The sequence below is a fragment of the Ranitomeya variabilis genome, chromosome 6 (genome assembly GCF_051348905.1).
Source record: "Ranitomeya variabilis isolate aRanVar5 chromosome 6, aRanVar5.hap1, whole genome shotgun sequence".
Taxonomy (NCBI): domain Eukaryota; kingdom Metazoa; phylum Chordata; class Amphibia; order Anura; family Dendrobatidae; genus Ranitomeya; species Ranitomeya variabilis.
The window spans coordinates 15,617,295-15,632,180 of NC_135237.1; the positions used below are offsets into that span (position 1 = coordinate 15,617,295).

A 14,886-nucleotide genomic window follows, 5' to 3' on the forward strand; every position below is an offset into this window, starting at 1 on the left:
CAGAATCTTATCATGTATCTCTGTATACAGGGAGCTCCCCCTAGTGGTGACTGCAGACAGGATCTTATCATGTATCTCTGTATACAGAAAGCTCCCCCTAGTGGTGGCTGCAGACAGAATCTTATCATGTATCTCTGTATACAGGGAGCTCCCCCTAGTGGTGACTGCAGACAGGATCTTATCACGTATCTCTGTATACAGGGAGCTCCCTCTAGTGGTGACTGCAGACAGGATCTTATCATGTATCTCTGTATACAGAAAGCTCCCCCTAGTGGTGGCTGCAGACAGAATCTTATCATGTATCTCTGTATACAGGGAGCTCCCCCTAGTGGTGACTGCAGACAGGATCTTATCACGTATCTCTGTATACAGGGAGCTCCCTCTAGTGGTGACTGCAGACAGGATCTTATCATGTATCTCTGTATACAGAGAGCTCCCCCTAGTGGTGGCTGCAGACAGAATCTTATCATGTATCTCTGTATACAGAGAGCTCCCCCTAGTGGTGGCCGCAGACAGGATCTTATCATGTATCTCTGTATACAGGGAGCTCCCCCTAGTGGTGACTGCAGACAGGATCTTACCATGTATCTCTGTATACAGGGAGCTCCCCCTAGTGGTGGCTGCAAACAGAATCTTATCATGTATCTCTTTATACAGGGAGCTCCCCCTAGTGGTGCCTGCAGACAGGATCTTATCATGTATCTCTGTATACAGGGAGCTCCCCCTAGTGGTGACTGCAGACAGGATCTTATCATGTATCTCTGTATACAGGGAGCTCCCCCTAGTGGTGGCTGCAGACAGGATCTTATCATGTATCTCTGTATACAGGGAGCTCCCCCTAGTGGTGGCTGCAGACAGGATCTTATCACGTATGTCTGCATACAGGGAGCTCCCCCTAGTGGTGTCTGCAGACAGGATCTTATCATGTATCTCTGTATACAGAAAGCTCCCCCTAGTGGTGGCTGCAGACAGAATCTTATCATGTATCTCTGTATACAGGGAGCTCCCCCTAGTGGTGACTGCAGACAGGATCTTATCATGTATCTCTGTATACAGAAAGCTCCCCCTAGTGGTGGCTGCAGACAGAATCTTATCATGTATCTCTGTATACAGGGAGCTCCCCCTAGTGGTGACTGCAGACAGGATCTTATCACGTATCTCTGTATACAGGGAGCTCCCTCTAGTGGTGACTGCAGACAGGATCTTATCATGTATCTCTGTATACAGAAAGCTCCCCCTAGTGGTGGCTGCAGACAGAATCTTATCATGTATCTCTGTATACAGGGAGCTCCCCCTAGTGGTGACTGCAGACAGGATCTTATCACGTATCTCTGTATACAGGGAGCTCCCTCTAGTGGTGACTGCAGACAGGATCTTATCATGTATCTCTGTATACAGGGAGCTCCCCCTAGTGGTGGCTGCAGACAGGATCTTATCACGTATCCCTGTATACAGGGAGCTCCCTCTAGTGGTGGCTGCAGACAGGATCTTATCATGTATCTCTGTATACAGGGAGCTCCCCCTAGTGGTGGCTGCAGACAGGATCTTATTATGTATCTATGTATACAGGGAGCTCCCCCTAGTGGTGACTGCAGACAGGATCTTATCATGTATCTCTGTATACAGGGAGCTCCCCCTAGTGGTGGCTGCAGACAGGATCTTATCACGTATCTCTGTATACAGGGAGCTCCCTCTAGTGGTGGCCACAGATAGTCTTATGTATTATATGGTTGCTGAGCACTGTATCTAAGCCTCTCATGTGTGATACAGTCTCAGAGAGCCATACAGCACTATATCACCATCATGTAATGTCACAATTATTGTTAACTGCTGTATGACATTTAACCACTACACTGCCAGTACGTGTGATGTGACTCTGGGGGCTGCATCTTTATACACTGTCACTAATAATAAAGCATTGTAATTCTCAGTTGCCGGTGGGTGAGAGCTGTGACTGTGCAGCGCGGTTCTGGATGTGGCAGCATTATGGCGCAGGCTGCAGATCTTCGTACATGGCTCAGCACGTGTCAGACCCTTATAAATAAATGATAATGGTGTCGAGAATGAATCTGGCGCCAGGGAAATTTCCTCTCTCGCTCATTTCTCAGAATTCCAGTTGTCATGGCAACCAGGATGGAATTTATATAAAAGGAAAAGAAGAAGAAAAAAAAAGTAAAGTGACAGCGACCTTCCTGCTGCCTGACTGGGTGCAGCCACCGCTACACCACGATATCTGTGCTGGATCATGTGCACTTCATGCCACAGCGATGGGCGAGGAGCCTGGCAGCGGGCATGGCGTGCCACTGTGTGCCCAAGCAAACAGCCGGTGCCAGGACCCCCATTACCACACGTCAGGCCGAGCTCCATGGTGGGAATTAGCAGATATGGGACCACGGGTTGCAATGCAGTGAATGGTAGGAAATGGTGGGGGCGATGGAGGCCGGACACAGGGTAAAGGGGCACAAAAGGGGTCACGTCATCGCCCTCTTGTCAGGTTCTGCGCTCGTTAGGGTGATCCCGCTGGGGTCCTCAGTTTTTCTCTGGGGCCTCCAATTACTTGTTGGCTCCCACACAACCCTCGGACTGTCCTTCTGGGCCCCAGCCTGGTTGGAAATGGGTTTGTCCAAAAAGAACGTCTTAAAGGGTCATACAGTAGTGTGAAAAAGTATTTGCCCCCTTCCTGATTTCCTATTCTTTCCCATGTTTGTCACAATGTTTCCGATCACCAAACAAATGTAAATATTAGACAAAGAACACAAGTAATCACACAATGCAGGTTATAAATGAAGGACTTTATTATTAAGGGAAAAGAAGTGCATGTATCTTTGGAAATCAGGAAGGGGGTGAAAACTTTCACACAACCGTATTCCCATATTCATATTGTCGGTTGGTCCTTATAAATACAAGGACTTTTACAAGTTACTGGTTAATAAAATGTGTATTTATTATTGGGAACAAGTGTTTTTTCGCTCATGACCGCGCAGTGTAACCTGCCATCACCTCTCGCCGGCTCATCAGGTGAAATGATTGTTAATCCTTGTCCTCGGCAGCATACTGTCCTGTGTAGCCAGTGTGTGCTGCTGAGAACTATGACAGCCTATGTGCCCAGAGGATCTATGACTGATGTATTACTGACCGTTCTGTGTGTGGGCCGTGCGGTCGGACGCTGTAAACTGGATATTACACTGGTCAATAAACATGGAGCTGATCGGAGGGCATCTAATGCTGCACATCGGCTGGTGTGGACCTGACCATATACTGTAAGTCAGGGCTGGCGTCACTCCATCGCACCTGGGCATGAGCCAGGGCCCAGAGCAAGTGGGGGCCCAACACCAGCACGCTATGGGGCCAGTTAGTCGGGCGCTGGCACCGGCCTCCCCGTGCTATAAACGGTTTGATATACTCACCTTTCCTCGTTCCCCACTGGCCGCAGGTCCGGTCTCCTCCGCGTCTTCTGACTCTCTGACGTCTCAGAGCATGGAGTGCGATGACATCGATACAGCGCTGAGCAGTGCAGAAAGCCAGAATAGGCTGAAGACACCAGCTCAGGAGAACAAGAACAGCGGGGAACAAGGAGAGGTAAGTATTGGATTCTTTATTTTTTATGTATGGAGCATTATGTGGTGTCCATTATTCTGTATGGAGCAATATATGGAGTCCATTATTCTGTATGGAGCAATATATGGAGTCCATTATACTGTATGGAGCAATATATGGGGCCCATTATACTGTATGGAGCATTATATGGGGCCCATTATTCTGTATGGAGTAATATATATAATTCATGTCTTTCCTCGCTACTCCCCCGCTTCCCCCCTCTGCAAATCTCTTCACTGGCTCCCATTCCCTCAGCGTATCCAGTTCTAATTACTAACACTGACCTACAAAGCCATCCATAACCTGTCTCCTCCATATATCTCTGAACTAATCTCCCGATATCTTCCCTCACGTAATCTCCGGTCCTCCCAAGACCTCCTTTTCTCCTCCACACTTATCCGCTCCTCACCCAACCGCCTCCAAAGACTTCTCCCGAATATCCCCCATCCTCTGGAACTCTCTGCCCCAACACGTCCGACTATCAACCACATTCGGATCCTTAAGACGGAACCTGAAAACCCATCTCTTCAGGAAAGCCTACAGCCTGCACTGACCCCGCTGCCTCCTCACCACTACCGGAGATACCGCCTCACCAACACCGGAGCTCCTGCAACCCTTAACCTATTGTCTCCTTCCCCATCACCCTGTAGAATGTGAGCCCGGAAGGGCAGGGTCCTCGCCCCTCTGTATCAGTCTGTAATTGTTAGTTTGCTTACTGTAAGTGATATCTGTAATTTGGATGTAACCCCTTCTCATGTACAGCACCATGGAATCAATGGTGCTATATAAATAAATAATAATATATGGGGCCCATTATACTGTATAGAGCAATGTATGGGGTCCATTATTCTGTATGGAGCACTATATGGGGCCCATTATACTGTATGGAGCAATGTATGGGGCCCATTATTCTGTATGGAGCAATGTATGGGGCCCATTATTCTGTATGGAGCAATATATAGGGCCCATTATTCTGTATGGAGCAATATATGGGGCCCATTATACTGTATGGAACAATATATGGGGTTCATTTTTCTGTATGGGGCAATATATGGGGCCCATTATACTGTATGGAGCAATATATGGGGTCCATTATTCAGTATGGAGCAATATATGGGGCCCATTATTCAGTATGGAGCAATATATGGGGCCCATTATTCTGTATGGAGGACTATACAGTCCGGTCTAAAATGAAAATTTCTGAATCCCCCCAGGGTACACACTGTGATGTCCGAGGATTCTCCGGTTTCTGAGCCATTTTAGAATTAACAATAGATATCACTCATGCAATGTAAGAAGTCAGTGAAATCTTCGGCATTGTACTATAACTATATTTCTCTGCCGTATCTGAGACTCTTTCGCCCCGGGGCCCTAGAAAACCTGGAGCAGGTCCTGCTGTAAGTGCCCTGATAGTGCCACGTGACTCTAGCGCCATCATATCCTGGATGACAGGTATACAGTATATCTGCTGTCACACGTGCAGGACATCCCTCGCCTCCTATCACACATGCAGGACGTCCCTCGCCTCCTATCACACGTGCAGGATGTCCCTTGCCTCCTATCACACATGCAGGATGTCCCTCGCCTCCTATCACACATGCAGGACATCCCTCGCCTCCTATCACACATGCAGGACGTCCCTCGCCTCCTATCACACGTGCAGGATGTCCCTTGCCTCCTATCACACATGCAGGATGTCCCTCGCCTCCTATCACACATGCAGGATGTCCCTCGCCTCCTATCACACATGCAGGACGTCCCTCGCCTCCTATCACACATGCAGGATGTCCCTCGCCTCCTATCACACGTGTAGGACACCCCTCACCTTCTATCACACATGCAGGATGTCCCTCGCCTCCTATCACACATGCAGGATGTCCCTCGCCTCCTATCACACGTGTAGGACACCCCTCACCTCCTGTCACACATGCAGGATGTCCCTCGCCTCCTATCACACGTGTAGGACACCCCTCACCTCCTATCACACATGCAGGACGTCCCTCGCCTATCACACATGCAGGACGTCCCTCGCCTCCTATCACACATGCAGGATGTCCCTCGCCTCCTATCACACATGCAGGATGTCCCTCGCCTCCTATCACACATGCAGGACGTCCCTCGCCTCCTATCACACGTGTAGGACGTCCCTCGCCTCCTATCACACATGCAGGATGTCCCTTGCCTCCTATCACACATGCAGGATGTCCCTCGCCTCCTATCACACATGCAGGATGTCCCCGCCTCCTATCACACATGCAGGACGTCCCTCGCCTCCTATCACACATGCAGGATGTCCCTCGCCTCCTATCACACGTGTAGGACACCCCTCACCTTCTATCACACATGCAGGATGTCCCTCGCCTCCTATCACACATGCAGGATGTCCCTCGCCTCCTATCACACGTGTAGGACACCCCTCACCTCCTGTCACACATGCAGGATGTCCCTCGCCTCCTATCACACGTGTAGGACACCCCTCACCTCCTATCACACATGCAGGACGTCCCTCGCCTATCACACATGCAGGACGTCCCTCGCCTCCTATCACACATGCAGGATGTCCCTCGCCTCCTATCACACGTGTAGGACACCCCTCACCTCCTGTCACACATGCAGGATGTCCCTCGCCTCCTATCACACGTGTAGGACACCCCTCACCTCCTATCACACATGCAGGACGTCCCTCGCCTATCACACATGCAGGACGTCCCTCACCTTCTATCACACATGCAGGATGTCCCTCGCCTCCTATCACACGTGTAGGACACCCCTCACCTCCTATCACACATGCAGGATGTCCCTCGCCTCCTATCACACATGCAGGACGTCCCTCGCCTCCTATCACACGTGTAGGACACCCCTCACCTCCTATCACACATGCAGGATGTCCCCGCCTCCTATCACACATGCAGGACGTCCCTCGCCTCCTATCACACATGCAGGATGTCCCTCGCCTCCTATCACACGTGTAGGACACCCCTCACCTCCTATCACACATGCAGGATGTCCCTCGCCTCCTATCACACATGCAGGATGTCCCTCGCCTCCTATCACACGTGTAGGACACCCCTCACCTCCTATCACACATGCAGGATGTCCCTCGCCTCCTATCACACGTGTAGGACACCCCTCACCTCCTATCACACATGCAGGACGTCCCTCGCCTATCACACATGCAGGACGTCCCTCGCCTCCTATCACACATGCAGGATGTCCCTCGCCTCCTATCACACGTGTAGGACACCCCTCACCTCCTATCACACATGGAGGATGTCCCTCGCCTCCTATCACACGTGTAGGACACCCCTCACCTCCTATCACACATGCAGGATGTCCCTCGCCTCCTATCACACATGCAGGACGTCCCTCGCCTCCTATCACACGTGTAGGACACCCCTCACCTCCTATCACACATGCAGGATGTCCCTTGCCTCCTATCACACGTGTAGGACACCCCTCACCTCCTATCACACATGCAGGATGTCCCTCGCCTCCTATCACACATGCAGGATGTCCCTCGCCTCCTATCACACGTGTAGGACACCCCTCACCTCCTATCACACATGCAGGATGTCCCTCGCCTCCTATCACACGTGTAGGACACCCCTCACCTCCTATCACACATGCAGGACGTCCCTCGCCTATCACACATGCAGGACGTCCCTCGCCTCCTATCACACATGCAGGATGTCCCTCGCCTCCTATCACACGTGTAGGACACCCCTCACCTCCTATCACACATGCAGGATGTCCCTCGCCTCCTATCACACGTGTAGTACACCCCTCACCTCCTATCACACATGCAGGATGTCCCTCGCCTCCTATCACACGTGTAGGACACCCCTCACCTCCTATCACACATGCAGGATGTCCCTCGCCTCCTATCACACATGCACGACGTCCCTCGCCTCCTATCACACGTGTAGGACACCCCTCACCTCCTATCACACATGCAGGACGTCCCTCGCCTCCTATCACACATGCAGGATGTCCCTCGCCTCCTATCACACGTGTAGGACACCCCTCACCTCCTATCACACATGCAGGATGTCCCTCGCCTCCTATCACACGTGTAGGACACCCCTCACCTCCTATCACACATGCAGGACGTCCCTCACCTCCTATCACACATGCAGGACGTCCCTCACCTCCTATCACACGTGTAGGACGTCCCTCGCCTCCTATCACACATGCAGGATGTCCCTCGCCTCCTATCACACATGCAGGACGTCCCTCGCCTCCTATCACACGTGTAGGACACCCCTCACCTCCTATCACACATGCAGGATGTCCCTCGCCTCCTATCACACATGCAGGATGTCCCTCGCCTCCTATCACACGTGTAGGACACCCCTCACCTCCTATCACACATGCAGGATGTCCCTCGCCTCCTATCACACATGCAGGACGTCCCTCACCTCCTATCACACATGCAGGACGTCCCTCACCTCCTATCACATGTGTAGGACGTCCCTCGCCTCCTATCACACATGCAGGATGTCCCTCGCCTCCTATCACACATGCACGACGTCCCTCGCCTCCTATCACACGTGTAGGACACCCCTCACCTCCTATCACACATGCAGGATGTCCCTCGCCTCCTATCACACATGCAGGATGTCCCTCGCCTCCTATCACACGTGTAGGACACCCCTCACCTCCTATCACACATGCAGGATGTCCCTCGCCTCCTATCACACGTGTAGGACACCCCTCACCTCCTATCACACATGCAGGACGTCCCTCACCTCCTATCACACATGCAGGACGTCCCTCACCTCCTATCACACGTGTAGGACGTCCCTCGCCTCCTATCACACATGCAGGATGTCCCTCGCCTCCTATCACACATGCAGGACGTCCCTCGCCTCCTATCACACGTGTAGGACACCCCTCACCTCCTATCACACATGCAGGATGTCCCTCGCCTCCTATCACACATGCAGGATGTCCCTCGCCTCCTATCACACGTGTAGGACACCCCTCACCTCCTATCACACATGCAGGATGTCCCTCGCCTCCTATCACACATGCAGGACGTCCCTCACCTCCTATCACACATGCAGGACGTCCCTCACCTCCTATCACACGTGTAGGACGTCCCTCGCCTCCTATCACACATGCAGGATGTCCCTCGCCTCCTATCACACATGCACGACGTCCCTCGCCTCCTATCACACGTGTAGGACACCCCTCACCTCCTATCACACATGCAGGATGTCCCTCGCCTCCTATCACACATGCAGGATGTCCCTCGCCTCCTATCACACGTGTAGGACACCCCTCACCTCCTATCACACATGCAGGACGTCCCTCACCTCCTATCACACATGCAGGACGTCCCTCGCCTCCTATCACACGTGTAGGACACCCCTCACCTCCTATCACACATGCAGGACGTCCCTCACCTCCTATCACACATGCAGGACGTCCCTCACCTCCTATCACACGTGTAGGACGTCCCTCGCCTCCTATCACACATGCAGGATGTCCCTCGCCTCCTATCACACATGCAGGACGTCCCTCGCCTCCTATCACACATGCAGGACGTCCCTCGCCTCCTATCACACATGCAGGACGTCCCTCACCTCCTATCACACGTGTAGGACACCCCTCACCTCCTATCACACATGCAGGACCTCCCTCGCCTCCTATCACACATGCAGGACGTCCCTCACCTCCTATCACACGTGTAGGACACCCCTCACCTCCTATCACACATGCAGGACGTCCCTCACCTCCTAGCACACATGCAGGACGTCCCTCACCTCCTAGCACACATGCAGGACGTCCCTCGCCTCCTATCACACGTGTAGGACGTCCCTCGCCTCCTATCACACATGCAGGACGTCCCTCGGCCTTTACATCCCCCATTACTCATATTGATGATTTGCCGCTTATTTAATGTGCCCCGGAGACCGCACAGAATTATTTATTACAATTTGCTCTTTCTGGTCTTATTTCCATAATTTTAGCAAAAAGTCCTGTTCCCAGAAGCACGAGCCCCCCTTCCCGTAATCAGACTCATAATTAGGGGGTAACGGTCTGCGGCGCCGGCTGGAGAATCAATTATAAGTGGAGTTATGAAATGCCGCTGTCAGCACAATTACAAGATATAAACGGCGGCTCCTGGCACCTGCTGCCCCATTGAAATGCAGAGGGGTGAGGGGCGATTCCCTGAGAAGGGCAGTAAATGAAGCCTCTCTGGGCTGGGGGAGGGGGATAGCACCGAATAGGCCGCCGCTGATTGCCTGCGGTGTATAATGCAGCCCCATAACGCCGTTATAAGAGGGGAAAACCTCTATTCTGCTCCACAAGGAGGAGAAATCACTTCTGCCTCCAGTGCTGAGCCTGCTCGTCTGTGCCCCTATGATAACACTGCCGGGCTGTATATACAGCTGCAGACACATTCGATGACCGAGCGTCAGTCTATTCTTCCTTCCCTGAGAAGAGGTGTTGGGGTCCAGACTGATTCCTCTGTGGGTAATGTTGTGCTTGGCCGCTGATCAGTATCCAGAGACCACCACAGAAGACCCGGCACCTGAGACGTCCGACCACCAGAATCCCAATAATAATGGTGCCATATCGACAATAGATAGCTCTGATTGACTATGGTATATACAGACGTGTTAGTTGAGCACTGTGTGATTGTTTTATTTAGCACTGTATGTCAGTATGTAACATCAGAACATTACGTATTGGCTAAACTAGGTTTTTCTGTTAAATCTATTCATTTTGTAATTGTGGCAATTTATCATATCATGATTTTTATTACAAAAAATAGAAATGTTATTTTTATACTCATACTTTCTGTTGTTCTTGTGACTTTTCAGAAATCTCGTTATTATCAGAGACAAAATTACAATGACTGATAAGACCTCTATATACAGTAGATAAAACAGGATCCACCATTCACAATAGATGATATCACAGCTCACCTCCTCCTCCTGTACAATGACTGATAAGACCTCTATATACAGTAGGTAACACAGGATCCACCATTCACTATAGGCGATGTCACAGCTCACCTCCTCCTCCTGTACAATGACTGATAACACCTCTATATAAAGTAGATTATACAGGATCTACCATTCACAATAGGTGATGTCACAGCTCACCTCCTCCTCCTGTACAATAACTGATATCACCTCTATATACAGTAGGTAACACAGGATCCACCATTCACAATAGGCGATGTCACAGCTCACCTCCTCCTCCTGTACAATGACTGATAACACCTCTATATAAAGTAGATTATACAGGATCCACCATTCACAATAGGTGATGTCACAGCTCACCTCCTCCTCCTGTACAATGACTGATAAGACCTCTATATACAGTAGATAACACAGGATCCACCATTCACAATAGGTGATGTCACAGCTCACCTCCTCCACCTGTACAATGACTGATAACACCTCTATATACAGTAGATAACACAGGATCCACCATTCACAATAGATGATGTCACAGCTCACCTCCTCCTCCTGTACAATGACTGATAACAACTCTATATACAGTAGATAACACAGGATCCACCATTCACAATAGGTGATGTCACAGCTCACCTCCTCCTCCTGTACAATGACTGATAAGACATCTATATACAGTAGATAACACAGGATCCACCATTCACAATAGATGATGTCACAGCTCACCTCCTCCTCTTGTACAATGACTGATAAGACCTCTATATACAGTAGATAACACAGGATCCACCATTCACAATAGATGATGTCACAGCTCACCTCCTCCTCCTGTACAATGACTGATAACAACTCTATATACAGTAGATAACACAGGATCCACCATTCACAATAGGTGATGTCACAGCTCACCTCCTCCTCCTGTACAATGACTGATAAGACCTCTATATACAGTAGATAACACAGGATCCACCATTCACAATAGATGATGTCACAGCTCACCTCCTCCTCTTGTACAATGACTGATAACACCTCTATATACAGTAGATAACACAGGATCCACCACTCACAATAGGTGATGTCACAGCTCACCTCCTCCTGTATAATGACTGATAACACCTCTATATACAGCAGATAACACAGGATCCACCATTCACAATAGGTGATGTCACAGCTCACCTCCTCCTCCTGTACAATGACTGATAACACCTCTATATACAGTAGATAACACAGGATCCACCATTCACAATAGGTGATGTCACAGCTCACCTCCTCCTCCTGTACAATGACTGATAACACCTCTATATACAGCAGATAACACAGGATCCACCATTCACAATAGGTGATGTCACAGCTCACCTCCTTCTCCTGTACAATGACTGATGACACCTCTATATACAGTAGATAACACAGGATCCACCATTCAGACCATGTGCACACGTTCAGGATTTTTAGCGTTTTTTTAGCGTTTTTTTCGCTATAAAAACGTGATAAAAACGCGAAAAAAACGCTAACATATGCCTCCTATTATTTTCAGTGTATTCCGCATTTTTTGTGCAAATGTTGCGATTTTTTCCGCGAAAAAATCGCATCGCGGAAAAAAAAGCAACATGTTCATTAAAAATGCGGAATTGCGGGGATTCCACACACCTAGGAGTCCATTGATCTGCTTACTTCCCGCACGGGGCTGTGCACACCATGCGGGAAGTAAGCAGATTATGTGCGGTTGGTACCCAGGGTGGAGGAGAGGAGACTCTCCTCCACGCACTGGGCACCATATAATTGGTAAAAAAAAAGAATTAAAATAAAAAATAGTCCTATACTCACCCTCGATGTCTTCCCGCCTCACCGCTGCATGCTGCCGCTTCGGTTCCTGTAGCTGGTGTGCGGTGAAGGACCTGCCGATGACGTCACTGTCTTGTGATTGGTCGTGAGCGGTCATGTGACCGCGACGTCATGGAAGGTCCTGCGCGCACACACCAGCTATAGGAAGAGGAACGGACGCCGCTGAGGAGATGTCTGGGTGAGTATAAGCATTTTTTTTATTATTTTTATTATTTTTAAACATTCTATCTTTTACTATAGATGCTGCATAAGCTGCATCTATAGTAAAAAGTTGGTCACACTTGTCAAACAGTATGTTTGACAAGTGTGACCAACTTGTCAGTCAGTTTTCCAAGTGATGCTACAGATCGCTTGGAAAACTTTAGCATTCTGCAAGCTAATTACGCTTGCAGAATGCTAAAAAAAACGCGGGAAAAAAACGGAAAAAAAACGCAAAAAAAAAAATGCGGATTTCTTGCAGAAAATTTCCGGTTTTCTTCAGGAAATTTCTGCAAGAAATCCGGACGTGTGCACATACCCTCACAATAGGTGATGTCACAGCTCACCTCCTCCTGTACAATGACTGATAACACCTCTATATACAGCAGATAACATAGGATCCACCATTCACAATAGGTGATGTCACAGCTCACCTCCTCCTCCTGTACAATGACTGATAACACCTCTATATACAGCAGATAACACAGGATCCACCACTCACAATAGGTGATGTCACAGCTCACCTCCTCCTCCTGATCACAGCCCTCTATGGTGACTCAGAAGCACTGTACAGTGCATTAGTGAGAAGTATATGGCTGTATACACAGCTCGGCACTGGACAGGGTATTATTTTGCAGCTTATGGTGGTGGCAGCACTATATACAGTAGCACAAGTATTTAGATAACTGTATGGAAGTGTTATTTGGGCAACATATGGCCCTGTAAATACAAGCGCTATAATCCCTGGCACTAGTATACAGGCATGTGTGATACACAACAAGCGATGACATAGGAGAGCGATCGGCGCTCGCTAACCTTCACTTACATGCAGCAATGATGGCAGCTCCCTGTCCACTGGCCCCCCATGTACTCACCACGTGGAGGGGCATAGACTTCATCATCTTATACTCCCTCTTGGGGTCCAGTCTGTAGATGTGACGCTCGGTGATCACCAGCCCTCGGTCCTTACATTTGTTGAAACGATTTATCTAGAAAGTGACACAAATACGACAATGAAAGTGATGAAGCCCCAAGTTTTAGATGCACCCCTGTATATTCCCGGCACGCTGCTCCCCTCCAGTCACAAATATTTATTGTAATACTGTATATATAGCACCATCATATTCTGCAGCGCTGTACAGACATCACCATCGCTGTCCCCATTGGGGCTCACAGTCTAGATTCCCTGTCACTATGTCTTTGGAGAGTGGGAAGAAACTAGAGAACCCAGAGAGAACACAAACTCCTTGGGGATGTTGTCCTCCGTGGGAATTGACCAAGGTCCCCAGGCTACAGTGCTAACCACTTAGCCATCATGTACTAACCACTGAGCCATAGTGTGCTAACCACTGGGCAATCATGTACTAACCACTGAGACATCATGTACTAACCACTGAGCCATCGTGTGCTAACCACTGAGCTATCATGTGCTAACCACTGAGCCATTGTGCACTAACCACTGAGCCATCATGCTGCCAAAATACCATTCATCTGCCAACAGTACATGACTGATGCATTACTGACCACTGCTAGGAACGGAGTGGAAGATGGCATCCGGAGGAGACGTCCTCAAGAGATGGAGCTTACCGTGAGACCCCACCCTAGAAATAAATTACCCTAATGTTCATGATTTTAGGTCTGGGACATATCTATGGACACATTATGGACATTATCTATGGACACATTGGGCAGAGTGGTATGCACGATGCACCCGGGTAGTGTATGGCACTAGATGGCCGCGAGTCCACTCTACGGAAGCCATATGGTGTCACAGCACACTATACCTATCTGGGGATAATTACATGGAAATTCTGACTCTTCCATGGTGAATCCAAATTCTCTGCCCTCGTTTGCTCTTGGCCATTGTTGTGACCTCTGTATAAGGTGAGGTGGCAGTGCCACGTCTAGTGGTCACACGCTATATATCGCCGACCTTTGTTGTGACCTCTGTATAAGGTGAGGTGGCAGTGCCACGTCTAGTGGTCACACGCTATATATCGCCGGCCTTTGTTGTGACCTCTATAAGGTGAGGTGGCAGTGCCACGTCTAGTGGTCACACGCTATATATCGCCGGCCTTTGTTGTGACCTCTGTATAAGGTGAGGTGGCAGTGCCACGTCTAGTGGTCTCACACTATATATCGCCGGCCTTTGTTGTGACTTCTGTATAAGGTGAGGTGGCAGTGCCACGTCTAGTGGTCTCACACTAAATATCGCCGGCCTTTGTTGTGACCTCTGTATAAGGTGAGGTGGCAGTGCCACGTCTAGTGGTCACACGCTATATATCGCCGGCCTTTGTTGTGACCTCTATAAAGTGAGGTG

The 14,886-nt window shown here is 49.6% G+C and overlaps 1 protein-coding gene across 3 annotated transcripts in view; it reads right to left on the reverse strand.

Moving 5' to 3' along the window:
- LOC143781340 (unconventional myosin-Ig-like) overlaps positions 1-14,886 on the reverse strand; it is a 213,258-nt gene that overhangs the window by 73,043 nt on the left and 125,329 nt on the right. For all 3 annotated transcript variants that reach the window (XM_077267894.1, XM_077267893.1, XM_077267895.1), the window contains one exon: positions 13,442-13,555. In XM_077267894.1, the coding sequence (XP_077124009.1) occupies positions 13,442-13,555 (114 nt within the window). The remainder of the gene's footprint in view (positions 1-13,441; positions 13,556-14,886) is intronic.